The 24058-nt window shown below is 36.2% G+C and overlaps 4 protein-coding genes across 7 annotated transcripts in view; 2 read left to right on the top strand and 2 right to left on the bottom strand.

Moving 5' to 3' along the window:
- The window catches only part of LOC106084327 (general transcription factor 3C polypeptide 3), a 237951-nt gene that overhangs the window by 31717 nt on the left and 182176 nt on the right, over nucleotides 1-24058 (bottom strand). The gene's annotated exons all lie outside the window — the stretch shown is intronic.
- The window catches only part of LOC106084326 (mucin-2), a 198202-nt gene that overhangs the window by 3643 nt on the left and 170501 nt on the right, over nucleotides 1-24058 (top strand). The window lies entirely within an intron of this gene.
- On the top strand, nucleotides 19060-20535 carry LOC131997613 (uncharacterized). Its single transcript, XM_059368642.1, has 2 exons — nucleotides 19060-19555; nucleotides 19612-20535. The coding sequence occupies exons 1-2, from the start codon at nucleotides 19542-19544 to the stop codon at nucleotides 20387-20389; spliced, it is 792 nt and encodes a 263-aa protein (XP_059224625.1). The 5' UTR covers nucleotides 19060-19541; the 3' UTR covers nucleotides 20390-20535.
- On the bottom strand, nucleotides 20434-22004 carry LOC131997612 (putative nuclease HARBI1). 3 transcript variants are annotated; one of them, XM_059368640.1, is made up of 4 exons: nucleotides 21655-22004; nucleotides 21157-21580; nucleotides 20953-21097; nucleotides 20434-20895 (listed from the first exon to the last, which is right to left on the bottom strand). In XM_059368640.1, the coding sequence occupies exons 1-4, from the start codon at nucleotides 21777-21779 to the stop codon at nucleotides 20510-20512; spliced, it is 1080 nt and encodes a 359-aa protein (XP_059224623.1). In that variant the 5' UTR covers nucleotides 21780-22004; the 3' UTR covers nucleotides 20434-20509. The 3 variants fall into 3 exon arrangements, with proteins under 3 accessions (XP_059224623.1, XP_059224622.1, XP_059224620.1); XM_059368639.1 differs by having other exon boundaries at nucleotides 21160-21598; XM_059368637.1 differs by having other exon boundaries at nucleotides 21157-21598.

Here is a 24058-nt window from a genome sequence, read left to right on the forward strand (position 1 = left end):
AACGAGCAACGCTTGCAAATCATTGAATTTTATTACCAAAATCAGTGTTCGGTTCGAAATGTGTTTCGCGCTTTACGTCCGATTTATGGTCTACATAATCGACCAAGTGAGCAAACAATTAATGCGATTGTGACCAAGTTTCGCACTCAGTTTACTTTATTGGACATTAAACCAACCACACGAATGCGTACAGTGCGTACAGAAGAGAATATTGCGTCTGTTTCTGAGAGTGTTGCTGAAGACCGTGAAATATCGATTCGTCGCCGTTCGCAGCAATTGGGTTTGTGTTATTCGACCACATGGAAGATTTTACGCAAAGATCTTGGTGTAAAACCGTATAAAATACAGCTCGTGCAAGAACTGAAGCCGAACGATCTGCCACAACGTCGAATTTTCAGTGAATGGGCCCTAGAAAAGTTGGCAGAAAATCCGCTTTTTTATCGACAAATTTTGTTCAGCGATGAGGCTCATTTCTGGTTGAATGGCTACGTAAATAAGCAAAATTGCCGCATTTGGAGTGAAGAGCAACCAGAAGCCGTTCAAGAACTGCCCATGCATCCCGAAAAATGCACTGTTTGGTGTGGTTTGTACGCTGGTGGAATCATTGGACCGTATTTTTTCAAAGATGCTGTTGGACGCAACGTTACGGTGAATGGCGATCGCTATCGTTCGATGCTAACAAACTTTTTGTTGCCAAAAATGGAAGAACTGAACTTGGTTGACATGTGGTTTCAACAAGATGGCGCTACATGCCACACAGCTCGCGATTCTATGGCCATTTTGAGAACAATTCATCTCAAGAAATGGACCGGTAAGTTGGCCACCAAGATCATGCGATTTGACGCCTTTAGACTATTTTTTGTGGGGCTACGTCAAGTCTAAAGTCTACAGAAATAAGCCAGCAACTATTCCAGCTTTGGAAGACAACATTTCCGAAGAAATTCGGGCTATTCCGGCCGAAATGCTCGAAAAAGTTGCCCAAAATTGGACTTTCCGAATGGACCACCTAAGACGCAGCCGCGGTCAACATTTAAATGAAATTATCTTCAAAAAGTAAATGTCATGGACCAATCTAACGTTTCAAATAAAGAACCGATGAGATTTTGCAAATTTTATGCGTTTTTTTTTTTTTTTTTTTAAAAAGTTATCAAGCTCTTAACAAATCACTCTTTAGCTGTCATATAGACGATCTTGAGCCTCTAGAGGGTGCAATTCCCGTTCGAAATTTTGTACGAAGTGTTTTGATATCATTTTCAACAACTGTGCTAAGTATGGTTCACATCGGTTCATAACCTGATAAAGCTGCTATATAAACCGATCTGGGGTCTAGACTTTTTCAGCAATTCCTATCCGATTTGGCTGTAATTTTGCACGTGGTGTTTTAGTATCACTTCCAACACTTGAGCTAAGTATGGTCCAAATCGGTCCATAACCTGGTATAGGTGCCATATAAACCGATCTTGGATCTTGATTTCTTGAGCCGCTAGAGGGCGCAATTCTCATCCGAATTGGCTAAAATTTTGCATGAGGTGTTTAGATGTGACTTCCAAAAACTGTGATAAGTATGGCGCAAATCGATACATAACCTGATATAGCTGCCATATAGACCGATCTTAGATCTTGACTTCTTGTTTTGTTTTGCTTTAGTGTTGTTCCCTTATAAATTTCCTATGTATTATTGAAATTTACTCTTCCGCGTAGTTTCAGAGATTTTAAAATATCGTTCTAGGTGAATATTTACAAATTTTATTTTCACTCTATGCATATTTAATGTCTTTTTTTAAAACTTCTCTAACAGAAAAGGGGCCATGTCTAGCAATCATCTCCATTGGAAGCTCGTTAAACATAAATTATGGCATAAAAATAACTCTTATGTCAGACTTAACAACTGGATCCACAAGATTTATGGGGATTTTATTTATTTTGATTTTTTCATTGTTAAAACAAAAGACATTTATAAACAGCTAAAGAACCTATTCATTCTAGCACTTGCCACCACATATATAGATATGTGTATTCGGTGCTAATTTAATTCCACTAACCATTTATTAAAATATTTATTTATCCCCAACACCTTGCGGAAATGCCATTCTTCTTCGTTGCCATACCAGTTATCGTATTGGGAGTTTTTTTTTTTAATTTTCGCTTATGAATGAATTGCGCTTTGCTTTTTTTACTTCATCTGGTTCAATTACACCCACGTAGCTGTAAATGAATGTTGGACAAAATCTCGTTATATGTAAAATAGACTTCAAAACAGCTCGTTAAGTTTCCATTACAAAACGCTGCTTGGCATTCAAGTGTTGGCAGCTCAATAATGATGCGTTGTGAAATCAGCTGTTATTTTTGAATACCTAAGAAAATGGTGTTAATCCCCCTTTTGTTTGTGAATGGAAAGATGAATGACGTGGGAGGTGGCGCATGCGTAATGTTCCCAGTCATGGTTAGAAACCAGTTGGGTTTGATTTTTTTTTTTCAAAAATCGTTTTAAACACTTAATTGAATTAAACTTCTAGCTAATATCTACTGAATCATAGCCAATTGAGAGATAACCACTACTGTCTATGGCACAATCGCATGTCATTGAATTTTCAATTGTTTTGAGCATGGGAAAAATTTTGATAATATTTTAATTATTTATAAAATAGTAACTAAAAATAGAGATAAAAACTAAGGCAAGTATGGTAAGTATTTTTTGAAGAAAGTTGGGAAAGGAGTTCATTCGAGAGATTGGTTTATATGGGGTTGGCATTTGGTGTGGGTGTTAGTTTCTTAACTGTAGGTCACTTACTAAATTTCGGTCAATTCCAGCAAAAATTGTGGTTGATTGGGGGCTAAAATCAAGTATAAAATCAGAAAATTTCACCAGAATATTATCTTTGGATAATACGAGCTGTATAGATGCCGTCTTGCTGCGTCTTCTTTCGATCTCTAAAACATTTTTTTAAGCACTGTGGTGATAAGTCTATATATGCCTATGGCGGGTTTTGGGTTGGGGCGGTCTTCCACCCAAATTAGGATACAACATTTTTATACCCTACACCAAGACTGCGGTACAGGGTATTATAACTAAGTGCATTTGTTTGCAACATCCAAAAGGAAGAGAGATAGACCCATTGATAAACATACCGATTGACTCAGAATCACTTTCTGATTCAATTTAGCTATGTCCGTCTGTCTGTCTGTCTGTCGGTCTTTCTATCTGTCCGTCTGTCCATGTTAATTTGTGTACCAACTACAGGGCGCAATTTTCATCCGATCGTCTTTAAATTTGGTACAGGCATGTTTTTCGGCCTAAAAACAAAGACTATTGAAATTGGAAAAAATTGGTTCAGATTTAGATATAGCTCCATATACATGTTCGTCCGATTTGCAGTAAGATTACCGCTAAATGGTCATTTCTTAACCGATTCTCTCTGACAGGAAGGATTTTCTTATAACTCTCGACATTACTGATGAATTTCATAGAAATTCAGATTCAGATTTAGGTATAGCTCACAATGTCTCTAAAGATTGCTCGAAATCGTTTCAGATTTGGCTATAGCTCCTATATATTTGTTCGTTCGAAGCGATTCTCTCGAAATTTGGCAGGAAGAATTTTCTAATGACTTAACATTACTGGTGCATTTCATACTTATAGGCTAGGTGAAGGGTATTATAAAGTAGGCGCCGCCCGACTTTTGCCTTTTCTTATCGGTTGTTTAAAAGAGTTCAAACTAAATTTCGTTTAAATCGACCCAAACACCTCCAAGATCTGGCATTTTTAAAAAGTAGGCTAAGGGGAGGGTTCGTTCCCCATTAGTTATGGAAAAATGTAGTAACCTAGTTTAACCACAGAACCATTCTACACCATTTGTGTAAATTTGAAGCCATTTTTGAGTCTATACGGAACACAAAAAAACAATTTTTAAAAACAATCAAAAAACGTGCCGTGTCGAACTTTGGATAGCCACCGCCATGGATATATTCACCATTTTATTGTTTTCCAAATCCATTACCACGTAGTTATATCCAAATATAATATATATTGGGTTGCCCAAAAAGTAATTGCGGATTTTTCATATAGTCGGCGTTGACAAATTTTTTCACAGCTTGTGACTCTGTAATTGCATTCTTTCTTCTGTCAGTTATCAGCTGTTACTTTTAGCTTGCTTTAGAAAAAAAGTGTAAAAAAAGTATATTTGATTGAAGTTCATTCTAAGTTTTATTAAAAATGCATTTACTTTCTTTTAAAAAATCCGCAATTACTTTTTGGGTAACCCAATATAACTTTTGTGAGCCTAAGACCCTAAGAATCGGGAGATCTGGCGATGTGAGTGCTTTACCAAGATAATGTGCGATATAGCCCATTTTCAAATTAACCTGCCTGTGGACAAAAAAAAAAAGAAAAATCTGTGCAAAGTTTCAATTTGCGCAAGCCTCGGGAGACAAGTGCGACTCACGAGATACTCACGTGAGTGTTTCGTGAGTCGGGATTTTTCCCTTGAGTCGGGAGTTTTCTCACAAGTCGAGATTTTTCTCGTGGGCGTGATTTCATTCACTTACGCTCACGCACAAAGAATTTTAATTCATGATATGAATCTCACTCACGAATCAAGTGGCTTATGAGTAATTCACGCGTTACAAAACCACTCACTTGCACACCTCTCATCTGAGCAATTCGGTGGATGTCTTGCTCTTTATGATGTGATCTACAATACATTACATGGTCTTCAGTAGAAAAGACGTAAGGCTATAGGCATTTGGTGCCGCATAACTTGCCTTGCCGGACTAATCTTCAGCGTTAGTTTGACCTTCATTAAAAGATTTTCGTTTTTAATAATAAGACGGCAAATGACGGGTCTATTAAATTACAATTGAAGAAAATATTCCTTAATATCAAGCATTAATATTTTCACCAAAGCAAATGTTTTCTTAAAAGGATGAAAAATTGGTCAATTCTAAATGAAGTTCTTTATCTTGGGCTTCACCATTGTTTCTTTGTATATACATAAAAATCTATTGTAAATTTTAATTTCTGTCTTCAATGATATTTTGACTTTTAAAGAAAGATTTTTGTCTTTCATAGTAAAAAGGAAAGTAAAGAATCTATTAAACTGACATTAAAGATAAACATTCCTTAATATGAAGTAACAAATCTTTTACACAAGGAAATTTTTTCTAAAAAATATGGAAGATTTGGCATCATAAAATGAAGTTCTATATCTGTGGATTTCTTTTTTGTCTATTATAACTTCGCATGATATTTCATAGCTTTTAATGTTGGTTCCCTAAGTGCTAAGGTAAATATTTGCAACACAAATATTTCTCTATTTATTCTTCATTTTTGTTTTACACAACTATGTTATGGTACAAGTATATGGAATGTCAGCATGGCACTTAGTTGTGCCCATGACAGACGAGTATGTAAATGTTTCTAATGCGATTTTGTTTTTTTTCGCCAGTAGACTTGGTAGGTGGATCACCCAACTACCTGGCGGTTCTCTACTAATTATAAAGGTAAATTATTATACTCATGGAATATGGTAAATAAACACGAATATCAGCAATTCAATATTCGTATTGAATTTGTGTTTGTTTTTTATACTTCTTCTCTTATTTGCTATTCAATAACTAAAGTAAGAAATATTGAACTACAACACACATAAACAGCGGCTACAGAATGAGGCGGATTGAGGTAATATTTCATTTGTGCAAAAGTTACTTCATTACCTTCGCCTCCCCTATTCTTCTACTTTCAAGATATTTTTGTTTATATATACTTGACATATACTCGTATGTAAGTACGTACTATATGTGTATGTAAATATATGTGAACATTCATATAATGTATTATTTGTAATTCTCTTAACAAATAAAACTTGAGAAAGTCAATAGTGGGAATAATAAACTTAAGTTCAGGCGATAGTATGTATAAAGATATTTATATTTGAAGAACTAGTTTTATAATATTTCTCAGAAACTTTGTTTGTAACCTTTTGAGCGTTTCCACTTTTTGGGGAAGTTTATTTAGATTTAATATAATTTTGAGTTCATTTTTGTATTTCGTCGATTGGTTGACAAAGCCTTTTATTTAAAAAATTTTTGGTAAACTATATATACACGCATTAAGCTTTCTAAAAAGTGCTCTTGGAAAACTCCTGAGTATTTTTCTGGAAAGAATACAATTTAAGTTTGAAACTTCCTTGATGTCGCAAGTTATTTTCTGTCCATTTTCTCGTATACAGTTTGCGTTGAAACTTGTAGCATTGTGTTTTTTCATAATACATTCCTTTTTTGAATGTCATTTATATTTGAATTTAAATTTTTGAGCGCTGTATAACAGTATAACAATTTGGAAAGGATTGTTGGACGTGCTAAAATCACTATGACTTATTGACACTATCTTCACTCCCCTTTATCCAGCGTGAAAGTCATGACAAAATCTATGTAACAGACAGCCAGTTGAAAAAGAACAAGGTAAAACAACAGTTGCCAATTGACCTATTTCAGTCCAGATGCGAAATGCATAACCTGGCTAGAAATATGCATATCCAAAGATTGGATTCACAGCAAAAAAGTAGACAAGATGGGGTCAGGTAACAGTCTCAACTTCACCACCTTACTTACTTTAATTGGCTATGACAGAATATTTGTTCCACTAGCCGAACATAGAATAGCGTTTCAAGCGCCTCGGTCTTCTGTGCTCATTTTAAAATCTCTGTAACCACGTTTCGAGGTGTCTCCCACCACTTGATCTTTCCACCGGGCTTTTTGGTTTTCCCGGTTTGCGTGTACCACCGTGTTTGCTTCTTCTTCCATTCTGACAACATGACCTAGCCAACGCAGCTGCTGTATTTTGATAGGTGCAACTATGCTATCGTCGTCATACAGCTCATATAGCTCGTGGTTCATGCGTCGTCTATATTCTTCATTATCGCAAACTGGTCCATATATTTTACGATGAATCTTTCTCTCAAATACTCCAAGCACTGCCTCATCTGCTTTAACAAGTAAACATACTTCAGAATCATATAACAACACGGGTACTATCAGTGTCTTGTATAGTGTAATTTTTGTCTCTCGAGAGGTGGCCTTGTTTCTAAACTGCTTACTTAATCCAAAGTAGCATATGTTTGTCAGTATTACTCTTCACTTAGTCTCAAAATTGGTGTCATTCGTTTCGGTTATGGCGGTGCCGAGTTAGATAAAGTTACTATCTCAAAGTTGTGGTTCCCAACTTTCTCTATTTTCTTTATCTACTCGGTTGTACAAGGCGTTTTGGGAGTTGAAACCATCCATTTCGTCTTATCTCCATTTACTGCCAGACCATTTTCACTGACTATCTTTCGATTCTTTCAAAGGCAGCAGTTACTACTTCCGGTGACCGACCTATGATGCCGATGTCGTCGGCATTGGCGAGTAGCATGTGTTCTCTTGTGATTAGTGTGGCATATCTATTCATATCTGCATCTCGTATAATCTTCTCCAACAGGATATTAAAGAGCTCACAGGATAGGCTGTCTCCTTGTCTGAAACCTCGTTTGGTATTAAATGGTTCGGAGAGATTCTTTCCTATTCTTACTGAAGAACGTGTATCAGTAAGTGTCATTCTGCAGAATTTTATTAATTTTGCAGAGATACCAAATTCAGACATGGCTTGAAATACCTTTGGACGTAAAGGAGTATCGAAGGCCGCTTTGTAGTCAACAAAGAGATGGTAGGTGTTGATTTTTCCTTCTGGGGTCTTTCCTCGGATTTAGCGCAGTGTGAATATCTGGTCCAAGTGGATTTACCAGGTCTAAAGCCGCATTAATAGGGCCCAATTTTCTCATTGACTTTAGGTTTTAATCTTTCACACATCACGTTCGAGAGTGTCTTGTATGCGATGGGGAGGATACGTATTCCTCTGTAGTTGGCACATTCCGTCTTGTCTCCTTTCTTGTGTACGGGACATAGTATGTTGAGGTTCCAATCATCGGGTATGCGTTCTTTTAACCAGATTGAGCAGATAAGCTGATGCATACGCCTTATCAACGTGTCGCCTCCGGTCTTAAATAGTTCAGCGGGTAACCCGTCGGCTCCTGCTGCCTTGTTGTTCTTTAGTCGGGTCACTGCTACTTCGACCACATTCTGACTAGGAGGTAAATATTCTATACCATCATCATTGATTGGTTCGGCATCCTCTTCGCCGCCAACGTCGGGCACTAGCAGTTGGGTAAAATGTTCTTTCCATATACTCAGCATATTATCAGTGCCACTTACCAGATTTCCTTCTTTGTCTCTGCAGGAGGATGTGCCTGGACCAAAGCCATCGGTTTGATGTTTAATTCTTTGGTAGAATTTCTGGACTTTATTCTGACTCCTGTACATCTCAATTCGCTCTCACTTACGTCTTTCCATTTTCTTTTTCGTTCTGCGGAATAGACGTTTCTTCTCCCTCTTTTACACCCGATACCTCTCCTTCATCTGGCGTGTTGCTACTGATTGCAGGGTTGCTCTTTATGCCGCATTCTTGGCTTCAGTAGCATCTCGACAAACTTGGTCGTACCATGAGTTTCTTTGGGAAGGCTTCTGGTACCCAAGTACGGATTTCGCGGCATTTTCCATGGAGTGAGCAATAGGAACAAGGAGTCGCTTCCAAGCTCGCGCACCCGCCTGGTTCTCAACGTTCCCGTAATTCCGACCTAGATCAAACTTTGATCCTTTTAGAATTTCTTAGTTCGAAGCATTCCGTCTTCCTTCCTCATTATTCCTCTGCCAGAACAATTTTGAATCGAGAACAAGGCCGAGGTAGTTCGCCAACTTCAGCAATTGCATAGTGGTCCCGCCCAAAGAAGGGAGCTTAAAATCTGGTATCCTATATATATCCGCCTTTTTGGGTTTAATCTCAATCCATTTCTCGCAGACTCTCTAGTGACCGTTCTACGATCTCGCTGATCGTCGACATAAATTTGCCTTGGATCAGTAGCTCGCATTGCCGCATAAACGATTATTCTGGCGCCATCTTTGTTGCCATCCAATAGGACTTCTTTTATCTTTAGGCGTTCCCCTTGTCACCCGCCTTCTGGATCACACTATCTCCCAAGTACGCGTTTACAATGCTGCGGGATATAACGTTATTCTGCCACCGAGAGATATTCGGTTGGACTTCTTCACCCTATTAAATTTCTCCTCGGTATCAAGAAAGTTTGAGAGATATTTTGACATCTCCTAACACTTCGTGGAGGACCGTTTTAACGAACCCACCCATGTGGTATGTATGTTGGGCCCTACTGAAGTTTTCAGGTCTATTTGTCTTCCCATTGGTTAATGGGCCTATAATCCTTTTTCGTGCTGTGGTTTATTATTCCTGCTTTGTGGATAAATACCATCCTGGTCTGTCTCCATTCCTAGGGTTTTTGTTCGGCCTCTTCCTTTCTATGATGATGAGCATAATCAAACTGAAAACTTATCTTGTAGTGGTCCTAAAAGTAACTGTGGATTAAGCCGTTTCAGTTTGAGAATTTAACCTAGTCACTGTTCATTACAAGTGTAATATCTATAACTTGCTTGTTCCCTGATCCGGTTGAAGAATGTTGGGTTACCCCGACTGTTCATCTTCAATGAAACTCTTCAATCACAACAATGATAATATCAATCACAGTTGTTGAAAAAGTTATTGAAAAAATCAATTACCAAAATGATTGAAATTTTAGCAATTTTCAATTAATTTTTTAATTGATCCAAAAAAAATTATTGAAATATTTTAAAATTCCAATTCTAATTCTATATTAGGTACACAGATGTTTACCTCCTGGCACATTTAACTTGAGGTCCGTTTCCACATGTATAAAAACACTTCCCCGGGGGGGTTCTCCGAAAAATTTCGTGTTTTGGTTTAGAAGTGTGTTGTGCAGAGAAACGGCAGCAATTCACAGAGAAAAATAAAAATAGTTTCAATCAAGAATTAATTGATCCAATTAATTTTTTAATTGCAAATGGTTCAATCATTAAAATCATAATGCCAATCAACGTTTTTGAAAAAGTAATTTAAAAAATTTTAAAATTTTTAAAAACTAAATTTTTTTCAATAAAAAAATGATTGAATTTTTTAAAATTTTCAATTAATTTTTTAATCGATCCAAAAAAAGCTGATTGAAATCTTTGATTAATTTTTTAATTGTTCCGATTAAAAAATTATCGACAATTTTAAAAAATGTCTATATTATCACGGATGTTTACATTCTGGAACACGAACTTGAGGTGCGTTGCTTGGGCAAACGTCCGGGGGCACTCGTATAAAAAAAAACGTAAATACCTTATTTGAAAATATTTTAAGATTCGACTAGAAAAATGATTGGTTTTGCACAATCTGACTAATGTCCAAACAATATCTGTCGAGGATTATCATCTGCATACACATAAAGGCCAGGTGGAGAATTTAAACAATCTGATTAAGACCCAAACAATATCTGTTCAGATGGTGGATTTAAGCATTATCAATACTTGTTTTATAAAAATCGAAATTTATTTAAACATGTAACTGGGCTTTAACACCCACAACTCTGCTATTTAAGAATTTTTGATAAACATGGTTCCAACTGAGGTAGGTCATAATTATCCTTGTTTTTTTTTTTTAATTTCCAGCAATTAAAATTTCTTTGCTCGTTTTTGGAATTTATCGATTAAACATAAAACATTGGCCACATTGAGTAAAGGTATAAAGCAAACATCAGCCCATGTAATGGTAGGTAAAAGGCAAAAGAGTGCTTAATTACCTAACATTTGCATGCCAACTCTAGCCAAGTGATGTGAGAAAGGGGATAATTCAAATTCAAATTTTTCTTGGTGCGTAAATGTTCTAAAAATGTGGCATGACGTAGTGCATGACATGTTTTCCATAGTTATTATGACTACCACACAGCGCCACCATAGAGAAGTCAAGCAAAGTTGAGAGGATTGCAGGCGGAGGCTCAATGGCTCATTCATGAGAAGCATTGCCAAGGCACTCCTTAAACACAAAACATTTTTCTAATGTCCTTTGCACACAGACACATAGGCACAGATACATAGTTATAGCTAACGTCTCTAGGGGATAATGTAGAGAATTTATATAGTAGTACGTCCTCACATATTTCCCATAGCCCTAGCATTTCTATTCAAGCTAATGTATAGAAAGAAAAAAAAACAACATCCCACACTAGTGATTTGTTTCCCCGGTTTTTCTTCAATGGAAACCGTATAACAAACCACCAAATATTGTTGTTGCTATAGCAAATTTGTGTGTTCTCTTCCAGGCAGTTAGTAACTCAACAGTTTGTTTCTTTGGTAGTTGGAGTAGGTAGTAATGGAGACTTACTTATAACAGCTTTTCTAGGACTTAGCGGGTATCGATAGTTGCTTGGTTTGTTTGGTTAATGTTGGAAAGAATGCACTCCACACTCATGTTGCTAGTTGTTATAAGTCACATTCGCCTCAGAGTTTAAGGCGCATGTCCTGTAAGTAATCCTTTTACATTTTTTTGTGACATTTGTTAGTAGAATGTTGTAGAATAATCTTAACAAATTGTATTTATTTATTGAGAGTGCGGGGTAAGGGAGGCTTTTAGAGTTATTATGAACAGCGTTCCCATTTCCAAAAAAAATCATTGATTCGATATTCCTAATATTAATAATGGCATATTTGTGACATAAGTACATTTGTACATTTATTTGAGTTAGGAACATATTTGGTGTGGCAGTTATTTCTGTATTCTTTATCTGATATATGATATATATTTGCGTTTAAATCAATTACTTTGAGTCTGCTACACCATAAATAGTGTTTTTTGTTTATAAGTCAGAAAATGTAGTATTATGTTGAAGTATAACAGTAGAACATTTTGCAAAAGTAGTTGAATGTGTTAAAATAGCTAAACTGAATTGATTTATCTTTGCTCTGGTTATTTTAAACTACTCTACATTATATCTTGCTTTGTATTTGAAAAAAATACAAAAACAAAATTAGTTTATAACAGTATAACAGTTTTTGCGCGTATAACAGTTTGTCTTAACTATATCAATCTTCGATTAAATCAGTTACTTTGAATCTGCTTCACCATAAATAGTGTTTTTTGTTTAAAAGTCAGAAAATATAGTATAACAGTATACAACATTGCTAAAAGTAGTTGCACGTGTTAAAATTGCTAAAACTGAATAGATGTACCTTTGCTCTCTTTATTATACACTATTCTACATTATTGAAAAAAAAAATAAATTAATTTATAAAAGTATAACAGTTTTTGCACTGTACAACAGCTTGTGTTAACAATTAAAAAATAAAAACCCACCACAAAGTTGAGTTCAATTCAATTGCCAATCTCTAGCCAAAAAGAAGTCTGGGTGAGAAGGCAAAGAAAAAGTGTGAGTCTCTAGATTAGACCTAGAGGCAATATAAGACGGTGAGGAGATGTAAAAAGAGAGTAGGTACTAGAGTAGTACGTGAATGGTTTTTTATTCATCCTCACAAGAACGAAATTTAATTCACACACGACTTTTTTATGTTAAGTCATGTCGTGAGTGGCTCGTGATTTTTTCATGAGCGGTGACTTTGCTCAATCACTACAGGTCCACTACCATTTGAGTGTCTATCTGGTGTGTAACAACCAGTTGTCCTCTTTTTCTACTCACCCGTGACCGCGCGTGTAAATTTTCATCGCGTCTCTTGTTGAAACCATCTCGTATTGTGCACATATCTAAGGAGGGCTCCTAAAGATACGTCAGAAAGTTCACACAGAGCGGAGAAACCTGTCTTTCTAAGATGAAGAGCCTGATAAGGCAATGAAGAGGCGTAAGAAGAGAGTAAGGCATAGAGATGTGGATGTGAATGAATTTATACTCACGTTCACAATAAAAAATTTCATACACACGCGACATTTTTATGTCAACTCGCGTCGTGAGTCGTGATTTTTCTCGTGAGCCGAGATTTTACTCACTCATTGATCGGAGAAATCCGTCTTTCCAGGATGAAGAGCCTGATAAGGCAATAAAGAGAGTATGGCATAGATATGTGTACGTGAATAATTTTTTACTCACTTTCACAAGAATAAAATGGTATTCACACACGCTTACGCACGAAAAAATTTAATAAAAAATATGTTGTGTGAGAACGGGTATAGATATCTCTGTGAAATTTGGAATGGTTAGAGATATCTACGTAATTCTTTTCGAATTTTGTAGATAACAGGGTCCTCAAAAAACCAAAAATTAATTCTGCCGGCATTTTTTTTTACCCTTCGGGCAAAGATGGTTTCAAAATTGACATTTTTTAGTAAATTTGCTGTTGAGTCTACAAATATATTTAGATGCACAAAAGATTTTTTTTGGGGGACATATAGAATTTTAGAACTCGAGGGGTTTTTCAAATTTTTTAATAAAAAATTGTCTATTTTGAATATTTTAAATAAAATAAAAAAATAAACAATGAAAATATTTTTGCCCAAAATATGCAGAAAATACACTTTTTTCACATTTTTTGACTTCCAAGCTGCAAAGTCGTTCCATTTTGCAGCAAAGTCTTTGCAAATTTTGTCACAAATCCAAATCATCTAAAATTAATATCGAACCACAAATGTCTTCGTAAATTCGGTTGTATTAAAACTAGGATTATCGCTGCACCCGTATACCTTCAGCTCGCCGAGCGTCCCAGCCTGAACGCAACATTGGCAGCACAGGTCCAAACATTGAGCTCAAAGGCTTCCAATTCCAACCTTGCGTGATTCAGACCCAGGCCTTAATCTTTCTTGTAGTGTCCCATATGTCGGCACTGTTCTCAGAATTGCCGTGTGCATCCAGTAAATAATCTTCGAGTTAACGCCCCACTTCCTACCGAGTATCCTCCTGCAGGAGTAGAAGGGGTCTACCAGCTTCTTTTCTACGCATTCCTCCTTCAAGACAGTTTCGAATCAAGGACGAGGCCCATGTTTTTCGCCAACTTCGTCAGAAGAGTGGTTCCGTCCAAAGACGGTAGTCTTAAATCCGATATCGGTCTACCTCACCCCATTGCTTGTAGCCCAATAGTAGCCTCGTGAGTTTCCACAGTGACCTTTCCACGATCTCGATGATCACTGACAGAAACTTGTCTAGGATGACTCTAACTCTTGATTCAATCTTCACTTCTTTAAATTTTTTTAAGAAGCAAGGAGTATATTGCCTCCTTCGTCAACTGCAGAGTGGTTCCGTCCAATTGCCCGTAGCCCAACAGTAGCCTCGACAGTCTCAACAGTGACCTATCCACGATCTTGATGATCATTGACAGAAACTACGATTGCAGCTAATTTTTAGTTTTCACCCTTGTAGTAACCCAAAAATTAAGCTGATATAAAAGTTTGGGGTCAAGGTACTGCGGGAAGAAGCTCATGCACCCAAAACCCATCAAACTAACATCTGACACAATCATAACTATATTGGTGTCAAACGAAAGGCCTTGAGAAGCAATGTATGAATCTGATGTTCCAAATTAGCGCCAAGTGTCTTAGGGTCCGTCTCACCCCCTCAAATGAAAGGCCTTGGGGAGTAGAATACGAATCTAACAACCAGATTCGGAACCAGATAACTCTCAAACGGATATTTGGATCTATCGGGATATTATGGGAAACAAAAGAAAGGCTTTTGTGAAAATATAAAGAGCATGAACTTGATATCCAAGCTTGTGTCCGTCCGTCCGTTTTATTATTTTTAATACAAGAAAATGAAAATGTTTGCCTTTTCTACAAAGTTTTCAGGTGACCCTTCGTTCCTCATTCAACAAAAAAAACACCACCATTTTCAGTCTATTTGCTTGATAGAATATTTAATAGTTGGGCGTTTATTCGTCGGTCTTTACTTTGGCGTTTTTTTCCATTTCCAATAATTACATCAGGTCATGCAAATATCATGTTAAAATTTATGTTTATTTTCACATGTATGTACATATGTACCGTACACGTACATATAAGCTCATGTATATAAGGTATGAAGGTAAATATTGGAAATAAAATATGAAGAACTAAGCAACATGAGCCTTGGCTTAGAAAGTATTAAACAAAGAAATCTCGAGTTTAAAGAATGTAGGGCGAAAACAAAACAACAAACTTTAGGAACTTATTGTTGATATGGATACACATTTTGTTTTTTAAAATACATAAAACAAAATGGAAATCAACTACTGGAAAATGTAAAAAAACTAATTTTTGTCAATTTTTCAAAATACTGCTTTTAAACAAAATTGACAGAAAAATATAAAAATTAGAAAACAAGATAAATGACATAAATTTTTCCCATAAACATTTCATTAAGGGACTGGGTATACTTCTTTTCTGTAAACTTGGGTTATATTCCGTTTTTATTGGCCATCCCTAAGCACCTACTTCCTCACTGTCACAAGTAATGAATATATAGACAGACAGAGAGTTATGAGTGGAATGCATTATAATCACCCTGATTATGATCATTGCCATCGAAACCGATAACAAATTGATAAGAAAACCATGGCCCATAAGTCCAGCAAGGGAAAATAGTCAAGGCGAGATAAGATAGCAAGGCAAATTACTACAATTTCCTTTTTTGTTAACAAAATAAATCGAACTATTTATAACCAAACATTTTAAATAGTGTTTATAACCAAACCCAACAAGTCTAGTTATGCCTGAAGGCCTATAGACCTGTAAGCCTTTACATAAGCTTACACATCCAACTGAGCTACTGGACCACTGAGAATTAGAGATGTGCGCGTAAATGATTTTTCAAAAAATTTTACTCACAAAAAATGTTGTTAACGCACGCTCGCGTACGCTCGTGCAAGACTCACGAGACACTCATGACTCACGAGTCAATCACGAGGCACTCACGACTCCTGAGAAAATCAAGACTTTCGAGGCACTTACGACTTACGAGAAAATCATGACTCACGTGCACACCTTTGCTGAGAATCTTAATTGAAGAGGGATTTGAACTCGAAGATTGTTTTAACATTTTTAAGGTGAAGGTAACCGAATTCTGGTTCTGCTAAAAAGTTCACCCATAGAAAAAACCAAGCCAGGCGTTGACAAAATGACCACATTGGATCATAAAAGTGAATCAACACCAGAGATGGTCCGTAAGACGATTTTTTAGGTTTCCGACTGTCAAAAAGTTGTAAAAGTCGAAAACGTCGTATACTTGTATAAAACGTAGAAAAAGTCGCAAACGTCATAAACCTTAATAACTCAGTGTAAAAGTTTGATTTTTAACAAATATTAGTGTCACTTATTTGTTGTATATAGAAGAGTTTATATGTAAAAAAATTCGCAATAAAAGAAATATTAAGTTTTTTTTTAAATTTTTGCATTTACATTTTTCACACAATAAATTGGAAATATACGCAAATTTCAAGTCAATTTATAAAGTAACGTTTAAGGATTTTTTTGTGAAGCAAAAAATCAATAAATTATTAGTTTTCATCAATTATATTTAGAAATTGCAATTATTTTGTATCCTTTTGCAAAATTATTTGCTTCTCCCGTTTTAATTTGCTTTTTGAAAGCTGTTGTAAACGACATATGTTAAAAATGCATGACATCTGAGGAAGTGTCAAGTGAAATGGTACATGGAGTGTTAATTATGTTATTCAATAACAATACTTAAAAATAACATTACTTATTCAATAAAATACTTAACACTTCCATTTCACTTGACATTACCTCACATTAGCATACTTAACACGCCATCTACCATTTCACTTGACACTACCTCAGATGTCATTAATTTTATAACAATATTGGTAAAAATCGTGTAAACCTACGGTAGCTTTTTCTAATTCTGAACCGATTTTTTCCAGGAGGAAAAAATTACTTATGCCAAAATTTTTAGTTAATCAGATCAAAAATTCGACATATTTTCGTTCGAATTTTTTTTTCTGTCAGAAACCTAGTTTTTTGGCTAGGTTTACGACGTTTTCTACGTATGTAATATACGTCGGAAATGTATGTCATATACGTCACTGTTTCTGACAGGCCATCTCTGATCAACACACAGATGTTATCTGATCAACTACAAATGTTCGTAAGTCAACAACAGTCCTGGAAGAGGAACACCGAGGAAAGAAGCCGCAAAGCACTGTGCGATTTTTACTCCTGCAGGTGGATGTTCGGTAGGAAGTGGGGGTAGCCTCCAAGAAGATTTATTGGATGTATACGACCATCGTGAGACCAGTACTTACCTATGGAGCACTGGTATGGTGGGATGTCGAAGAGAAGAGGACGCGTGCGATGGAGTTCGAGAAGGTCCAGAGACTGGCCTGCGTTGGGGTTACAGGCGCACTGAGATCCGCACCGGAGGCAGGCCTGGAGGCGATGCTGGATATGCAGCCCATTGAGGTCTATATTCGGAACTGCGGTGCCATAAGCTACGGCTTAGATACATACGTGCTAGCGTGATGATGGGCGATTTTTCACCCCCCACTCAGGTTCACCATTCCTCCTGTTTTTGTTTTATTCGTGTATAACCTCTAGTCCGAGGTCTCACATCTTCTTTCTCTTCCCCTTCTTTCTAGGGTACCACAATGGGCCAGACTGGCCTCCGAGTGAACTCAACTTTGGTAGGCAACCCAATCAACCTAACCTAACCTAACAACAGTTTTTGTGAATGAAACGACCAAAGGCGTTTACATTCTGTAAACATGTAGGGCACAAGGTTATTTCAAAGATTGCAAAAAGATTTTGTGTGCTATTGAGAATTGAATTCTTCCCACGATTCTGTGTTTACATTATCTTAGCACGTTGCATCACAGCGCCTATGCACCAAATATGTTTTTATAACCTTCACCATAGGATGGATATATACTTATTTCGTCATTGTGTTTGTAACACCTCGAAATATTCGTCTAAGACCCCATAAAGTATATAAATTCTTGATCTTAATAACATTTTAAGTAGATCTAGCCATGTCCGTTCGTCCGTCGAAAGCATGTTAACTTTCGAAGGAGTAAAGCTAGGCGCTTAAAATTTTGCACAAATACTTCTTATTAGTGTAGGTCGGTTGGGATTATAAATGGGCCAAATCGGTCCATGTTTTGATATATCTATCATATAAACTGATCTTGGGTCTTGACTTCTTGAGCCTCTAGGGGGCGCAACTTTCGTCCGATTTGACACGTGGTGTTTTGGTATCACTTCCAACAACTGTGCTAAGTATGCCGCAAATCGGTACATAATCATTCGATTTGGCTGAAATTTAGCATGAAGTGTTTTGTTATGACTTCCAAAAACTGTGCTTAGTATGGCGCAAATCGGTGTATAACCTGATATAGCTGCCTTAGTAACCGATCTGAGATCTTGACTTCTTGAGCCGCTAGAGGGCGCAACTCTCATCCGATTTGGCTGAAATTTTGCATGAAGTGTTTTGTTATGACTTGCAACAACTGTGCTAAGTATGGTTCAAATGGGTTGATCACCTAATATAGCTGCCATATAAACCGATCATGGGTCTTGACTTCTTCAGCTTTTAGAGGGAGCAATTTTTATCCGATTTGGCTATAATTTTGCACGTGGTGTTTTACTATCACTGCCAACAACTGTACTAAGTATGGTTCACATAGGTCCATAACCTGATATAGCCGCCATATAAATCCGTCATGGATCTTGACTTCTTGAGCCACTAGAAGGCGCAATTCTTTACCGTTTGGCTGAAATTTTGCGTGAAGTGTTTTGTTATGAGTTCCAACAACTGTGTTTAGTATGGCGCAAATCGGTACATAACCTGATACAGCTGCCATATAAACCGATCTGGGATCTTGTCTTCTTGAACCTCTAGAGGGCGCAATTCTCATCAGCTTTGGCAGAAATTGTTTACATTGACTTCTCCCATGAACTTCAACATACGTGTTCAATATGGTCTAAATCAATCTATAGCTTGATACAGCTCCCATATATAACGGATCTTCCGATTTCGCTTCTTGAGCCCCTACAAGACGCAATTCTTATCCGAATGGACTGAAATCTTACACAATGGCTTCTACAATGTTCAGCATTCAAATCATTTATGGTCTAAATCGGACTTTGACCTGATATATCGCCTTACCATAACAGTTCTTATTTATTCAGCCTTATTACGGTTGTCGAAGACGTAGTCGAATGTCGATTTTTTTGGAAAACGGTACTACGGTTGTCGAAAATGTACAATCTGTTACAATTTTCGTAACACGGAAGACGAAAACGACTGTCAATGTTGGCTAAAACAGTCGATCAATTTTTTCCATACGACTAGAGACGTCGCCGCATTCAATTGACAACAATTGTTAGCCGTTGGTTTCATCCGCTAACACGCCGTTAACTAATTTTAAATTTAACACATTTTTTTGACATTTTATATTCGACAATAAATAAATATAACAAAATTGTATAAAATAAATTATTTATCTATTTTTAACATTGGGTAAATTTGCGGTATTTTACCAAGAAAACTTTTATCTTATGTCGACCGCTGATATAAAGTTTATGTCGCCGTCACTTGTTTTGTGTCAGTTGTCGCCGTAAAAATGAACAATCAGTCGTCGTTTTCTGAATATATTCACATTTGTTTACAAAGATGAGCTGCAAAATGTAAGTATTTGTGTTTTGTGAGAAAATTCATTTAATTAATTATTTATTTATTCCAGGAATAAAATAACCACGCAACAACAGTTTGCAAAAATGATGGAATTGTTGGAGGCAAATCCAAATCTTGCGCGTGCGTACCACAGCGGCCTACATAAAGTAAATACCAAGGAGGAATGGGCGAAAATTGCCATTGAATTAAATTCCATTGGGCCTCCCATGCGCCAAGGTACGGAATGGATGAAGGTGTGGGCAGACTTCAAATGTAATTTGAAAAAGAAGCTGCTGCACAACAAGGCAGAATGCCGTGCAACGGGAGGAGGGCCACACAAACAATTTGTGCTGACGACAGTGGAGGAAGCTGCCTCAAGTTTGCTGCAGCTAGACTCCATAGTAAATTCGGATGGAGAAATTGGAGTCTCAAATACTCCACTTAAGTCCAGCTATTGCCCTATGGACACCACAAAGGAAAATGAGAGTAGTGAGTATATCTCGACACCGCGAATTCGGAAAAAAGTGGAAACAAAGGCTGACAAGACAGAGAAGACTGCGCTGCTGGAAAACCAGCTAAAAGTCCAAACCGAGCTATACTCTCAAGTGAAGGACTCTCTACAAAATGTGGAGAGATACAATAGAAAAATCTTCAAAATTAAAGAAGAAGAGCTTAAAATTTACAAAGCTGCAGAAAAAAGGGAAGAAGAAAAGTTTTTATTATATAAAAAGGAGTTAAAGAGCAAAGAAGACTTCAGAAATAAATTGCTAAAAGCAAGAACGGAGGAAATCGAAATAAAAAAAAGGCGAATAGAGCTGGATGAATGGAAGAGCGGCATTCGGGAGTAATTTGCTGATCTCATTTAGTTTTTAACTTGAAAAGACTGAACTAATGTAATTTGTTTTGTGTTCCTTTTTTATTTTATTTTATAATCTAAGTGCCTGAAGTACCTTTTATTTTAAATAACTTTAATAAATATCCAAAGACTGCATAATTCTCCTTCTTATATTTAAAGCAGTGGCGTCTTCGCTAGTTTCATTGAGGTTCGACATTGCTTCATTGCTAGGAATTTCTGTGCTTTCATTGGGCTCAACTGCGGATTCAATTTTGTAATGAATACATATGTTATGCAAAGCAGCACAAACAGAAGTAATTTTTCCAGCCATTTTCGGTTTATAATGCAGTTGCCTCGCTCCTAAAATACATCGAAAACGATTTTTGAGGACACCAATTGTACGCTCCACTACATTTCTAGCTTGTGAATGTATGTAATTAAAGCGGCTTTCTGCAGTTCCGTCTTCCGCTGACCTGAATGGAGTTATCAAGTAGGGTTCAAGAGGGTAGCCTGCATCTCCTACAAAATATGACAAATTTATGTTGGTTTTCACTATAAAAACAAAATGTTTAATACCAAGCAGCCATGTATTAGTTTCGCCATTTAAATAGTTGGTCTTTAGAAACTCTTTTAAGTCGCTTGTATTCCACACCAATGAATCGTGAACTGAGCCGGGATGATTGGGGGATATATATCTGATTCTAAGTTTATGGTCGCAAACCTGTAATGAAATCTTTGAAATAGACTACGGCTCTTATTTAAAATAGGATTTTGGTTTACCACGGTAGCATTTAAACTATAAAATCCTTTTCGATTATAATATTTAAATCTTTCACCAACTCCTGGAGCCAAAATTTTGATATGCGTTCCATCTATGCATCCAATAATGCCGGGAAATTTAAACTTTTTATAAAAATAATCCTTTATTTCAAACTTTTCCACTTCCGTCATTCTAACCGATATCCATTTTGGACAAATTTCACTGTGCATTGCATCAATGCATTCTGTAAAAATTTTGCTTACAGAAGACTGTGAAAGCCCAACATTATAGTCGTTGCCAGCTCCTTTTTGGTAACTGCCTTCAGCAAGTATGCGCAATGTTACCGCCAACTTCAATTCTTTGGGAACAGCAGACGACTTTATTGGGTCTTGCAATTTACCCGATATGCTTTCCAAGACGTATTTAAAAGCATCTTTATTCAATCTAAAAAGGCCAATGAAACTTAAGTGCAGATAGGGATTATAAATTTTAACTCATTTCTCAATTTCAAAACTTACTTTGAATTGGGCATTGCAAATATGTCCGAATTCTGTCTTATTTCCTTACGCAAAGCACTCATATCACATTCTGTATATGCCTCGTCGTCTTCATCCGAAGAAAAAAAATGTCCCAAACTTAACATATTTGTTTTATTATATTTATTTTATTTTATATTGAGAAAATTTCAATGTTGCCTTTGGCGGACAATTATGTAAAAAGTAAACATTGTTTTGACAGTATAGCACATCTTTTACTTTTCAATCTATTACAAAATAACAAGAGTCGAAAAAGTTACATAATACCAAAAATAATCGAAATCGACAACGACTTCGACTGCTCTCGATTTTCGTCTTCGACAACCGTAATAAGGCTGATTATTCTTTGTTTGCTTAAAAAGAGATACCGCGCAAAGAACTCGACAAATGCTACCTATGGTGGAGGGTATATAAGATTCGGCCCGGCCGAACTTAGCACGCTCTTACTTGTTAATACTCATTTGATATTAAGCTTGGTATAAATATACCCTTTTGTAGGAATGATGTTAACAACAAACGGTGAATGAAACTGCAAAGCGCGTTCACTTAATCGACCCCACATGTTGACTATATTTCAACAACGCCTGTGTATAATAATGGCACCATTGGTGCATCAAATTGCAACGTCTTTTTTCTATCAGAGTTGGGAATTCTCTTTCTTGAAGATTGCTTAAAACTGTTGGCCATAAGTGTTTAAACGTAAATCCCAAAAAGGCATTGATTGCGCAATTCGATGTGTTATGTTTCTTCAAATAAACAATCTCGATATTGGACAAAGTGTAAGTGCTCTTAAAAAAAACTATCACAATGAAATTGGTTAATTTCAAAATTACCTCTATACTTTACTTTAAAATCTTGTATATCAATGGTTATTCATTATCATGTGCTTTCTCTTAAATATTTCCAAAATAATTCATAAACTTGGTGTTCCCAATTTTTCCCAATACACACAACATAACGTCCATTTCCACAAATTCACAATCACTATTCGCATTAACTGTTCAAACAACCATGTTGGTTCATGGGAGTTCTTTTTTGCTATTTGCTAATAATAAATATGTCTTCCACGCTTGAGTGTCTACCACGGAAATAGCTCTTTAACAAGGTGGGTGAATCGAGCGAGATACACTCGAACGAAGATATGCGCTTAACATTAAAGCACTTAAAAAATGTTTATTGTTGCCATATAAAAATCATAAATTAAAAAAAAATCATATTTGTTTGAATCATATATGAAGTATGCTTAAGTTTTGTTTAATTGTTGTTATGGTTTTTTGGTTAATAATATCCAAATTTTGAAACAACACCTGTCAAGGTATGGGAACGTTATCACATATAAGGAAATATAGATCTTTTAAACATGTTTGGTAAAAAAAACAATGAAATACGAGTAGTTGTTAGAATTGAACTATTGTACATATATTTCAAATGTGTTGAAAGATTTCAAAAAAGCACTTTTGTTTTGACAGTTTTTGAGTGTTATTTAAGTTTCCATCATTTCAATGAGTTCATTAAAAGTTTATCAATAAGTCTTTTCGTTTGTTTTTTTTAATAATTTGACAGTGAGAATTAATTTTGAAGAAGATGTACATTATGGAGACATTTTGAAGCTGGTTTTTAGTTTTGTTCTTAAGGCGCTAAACATTTTTCGTTATCTCCTTTCAGGATTTTAAGGACTCATCTTTATAAACCTTATTTTCTTAAATTTTGGCTGCAATATTGTATTTATAACTACAAACGCATCTAAAGAGGACACATCTCTTTCATGTGAGGCCGACCTAACGAGAAATCTTCATATGTTTATATGTATATTCGATCTAGTTAGACAATGACTTATCACAGCGAAAGCGATGAGTGACATGAACAAGGGCAAACTTTTCATATATCAATGAGTGGCGTCCGTTTCAAGTTTAAGCTTATTGACACGAAATGTACACTCAGAAAATTTTTTTTAGTAAAAACAGCAAAAAAGTTTGCTGCAATAGCAGAAGGTCTGCTGAAAGTGGGACAATTTGTTGCTAAAGCAGCAAACATTTCTGCTGTTTTCAAATCGTAAAAAGTTAAAACATCTTTGAAACCCATCATTATGGATTCTGCGTAAAATTGAATACTCTTGACCTTTTCTTAACTTCGCATCCTGAAAAGTACGAAGTTAATGTACTTGCATCTCTTGGAAATTCCGATCATTGCATTATTTCAGCATCTTTTTCGTATTCTACCCTTAGTGCCTCTTTATCTACAGCCCCAAAGCGGACAATTTGTATGTACGAAAAAGCTCGTTGGGCTGAGCTGAATGATTTCTTCGAAGGAAAAAATTTGGTTTAACCAGGCGTGCAGCAATGCCGTCAGTTTAAAAGAGGAGGCATTCAGAAATTGGCGGACAAAT

Source organism: Stomoxys calcitrans, chromosome 5, assembly GCF_963082655.1.
Source record: "Stomoxys calcitrans chromosome 5, idStoCalc2.1, whole genome shotgun sequence".
In the NCBI taxonomy this organism is placed as follows: domain Eukaryota; kingdom Metazoa; phylum Arthropoda; class Insecta; order Diptera; family Muscidae; genus Stomoxys; species Stomoxys calcitrans.

Coding starts and splice junctions, on each gene's coding strand:
- LOC131997612 (XM_059368637.1), bottom strand. CDS start 21,779: ATGTTAAGTTTGGGACATTTTTTTTCTTCGGATGAAGACGACGAGGCA. Junction 21,599..21,654: donor TTTGCAATGCCCAATTCAAA/GTAAGTTTTGAA, acceptor TCTGCACTTAAG/TTTCATTGGCCTTTTTAGAT. Junction 21,098..21,156: donor ATAGTTTAAATGCTACCGTG/GTAAACCAAAAT, acceptor ATTTCATTACAG/GTTTGCGACCATAAACTTAG.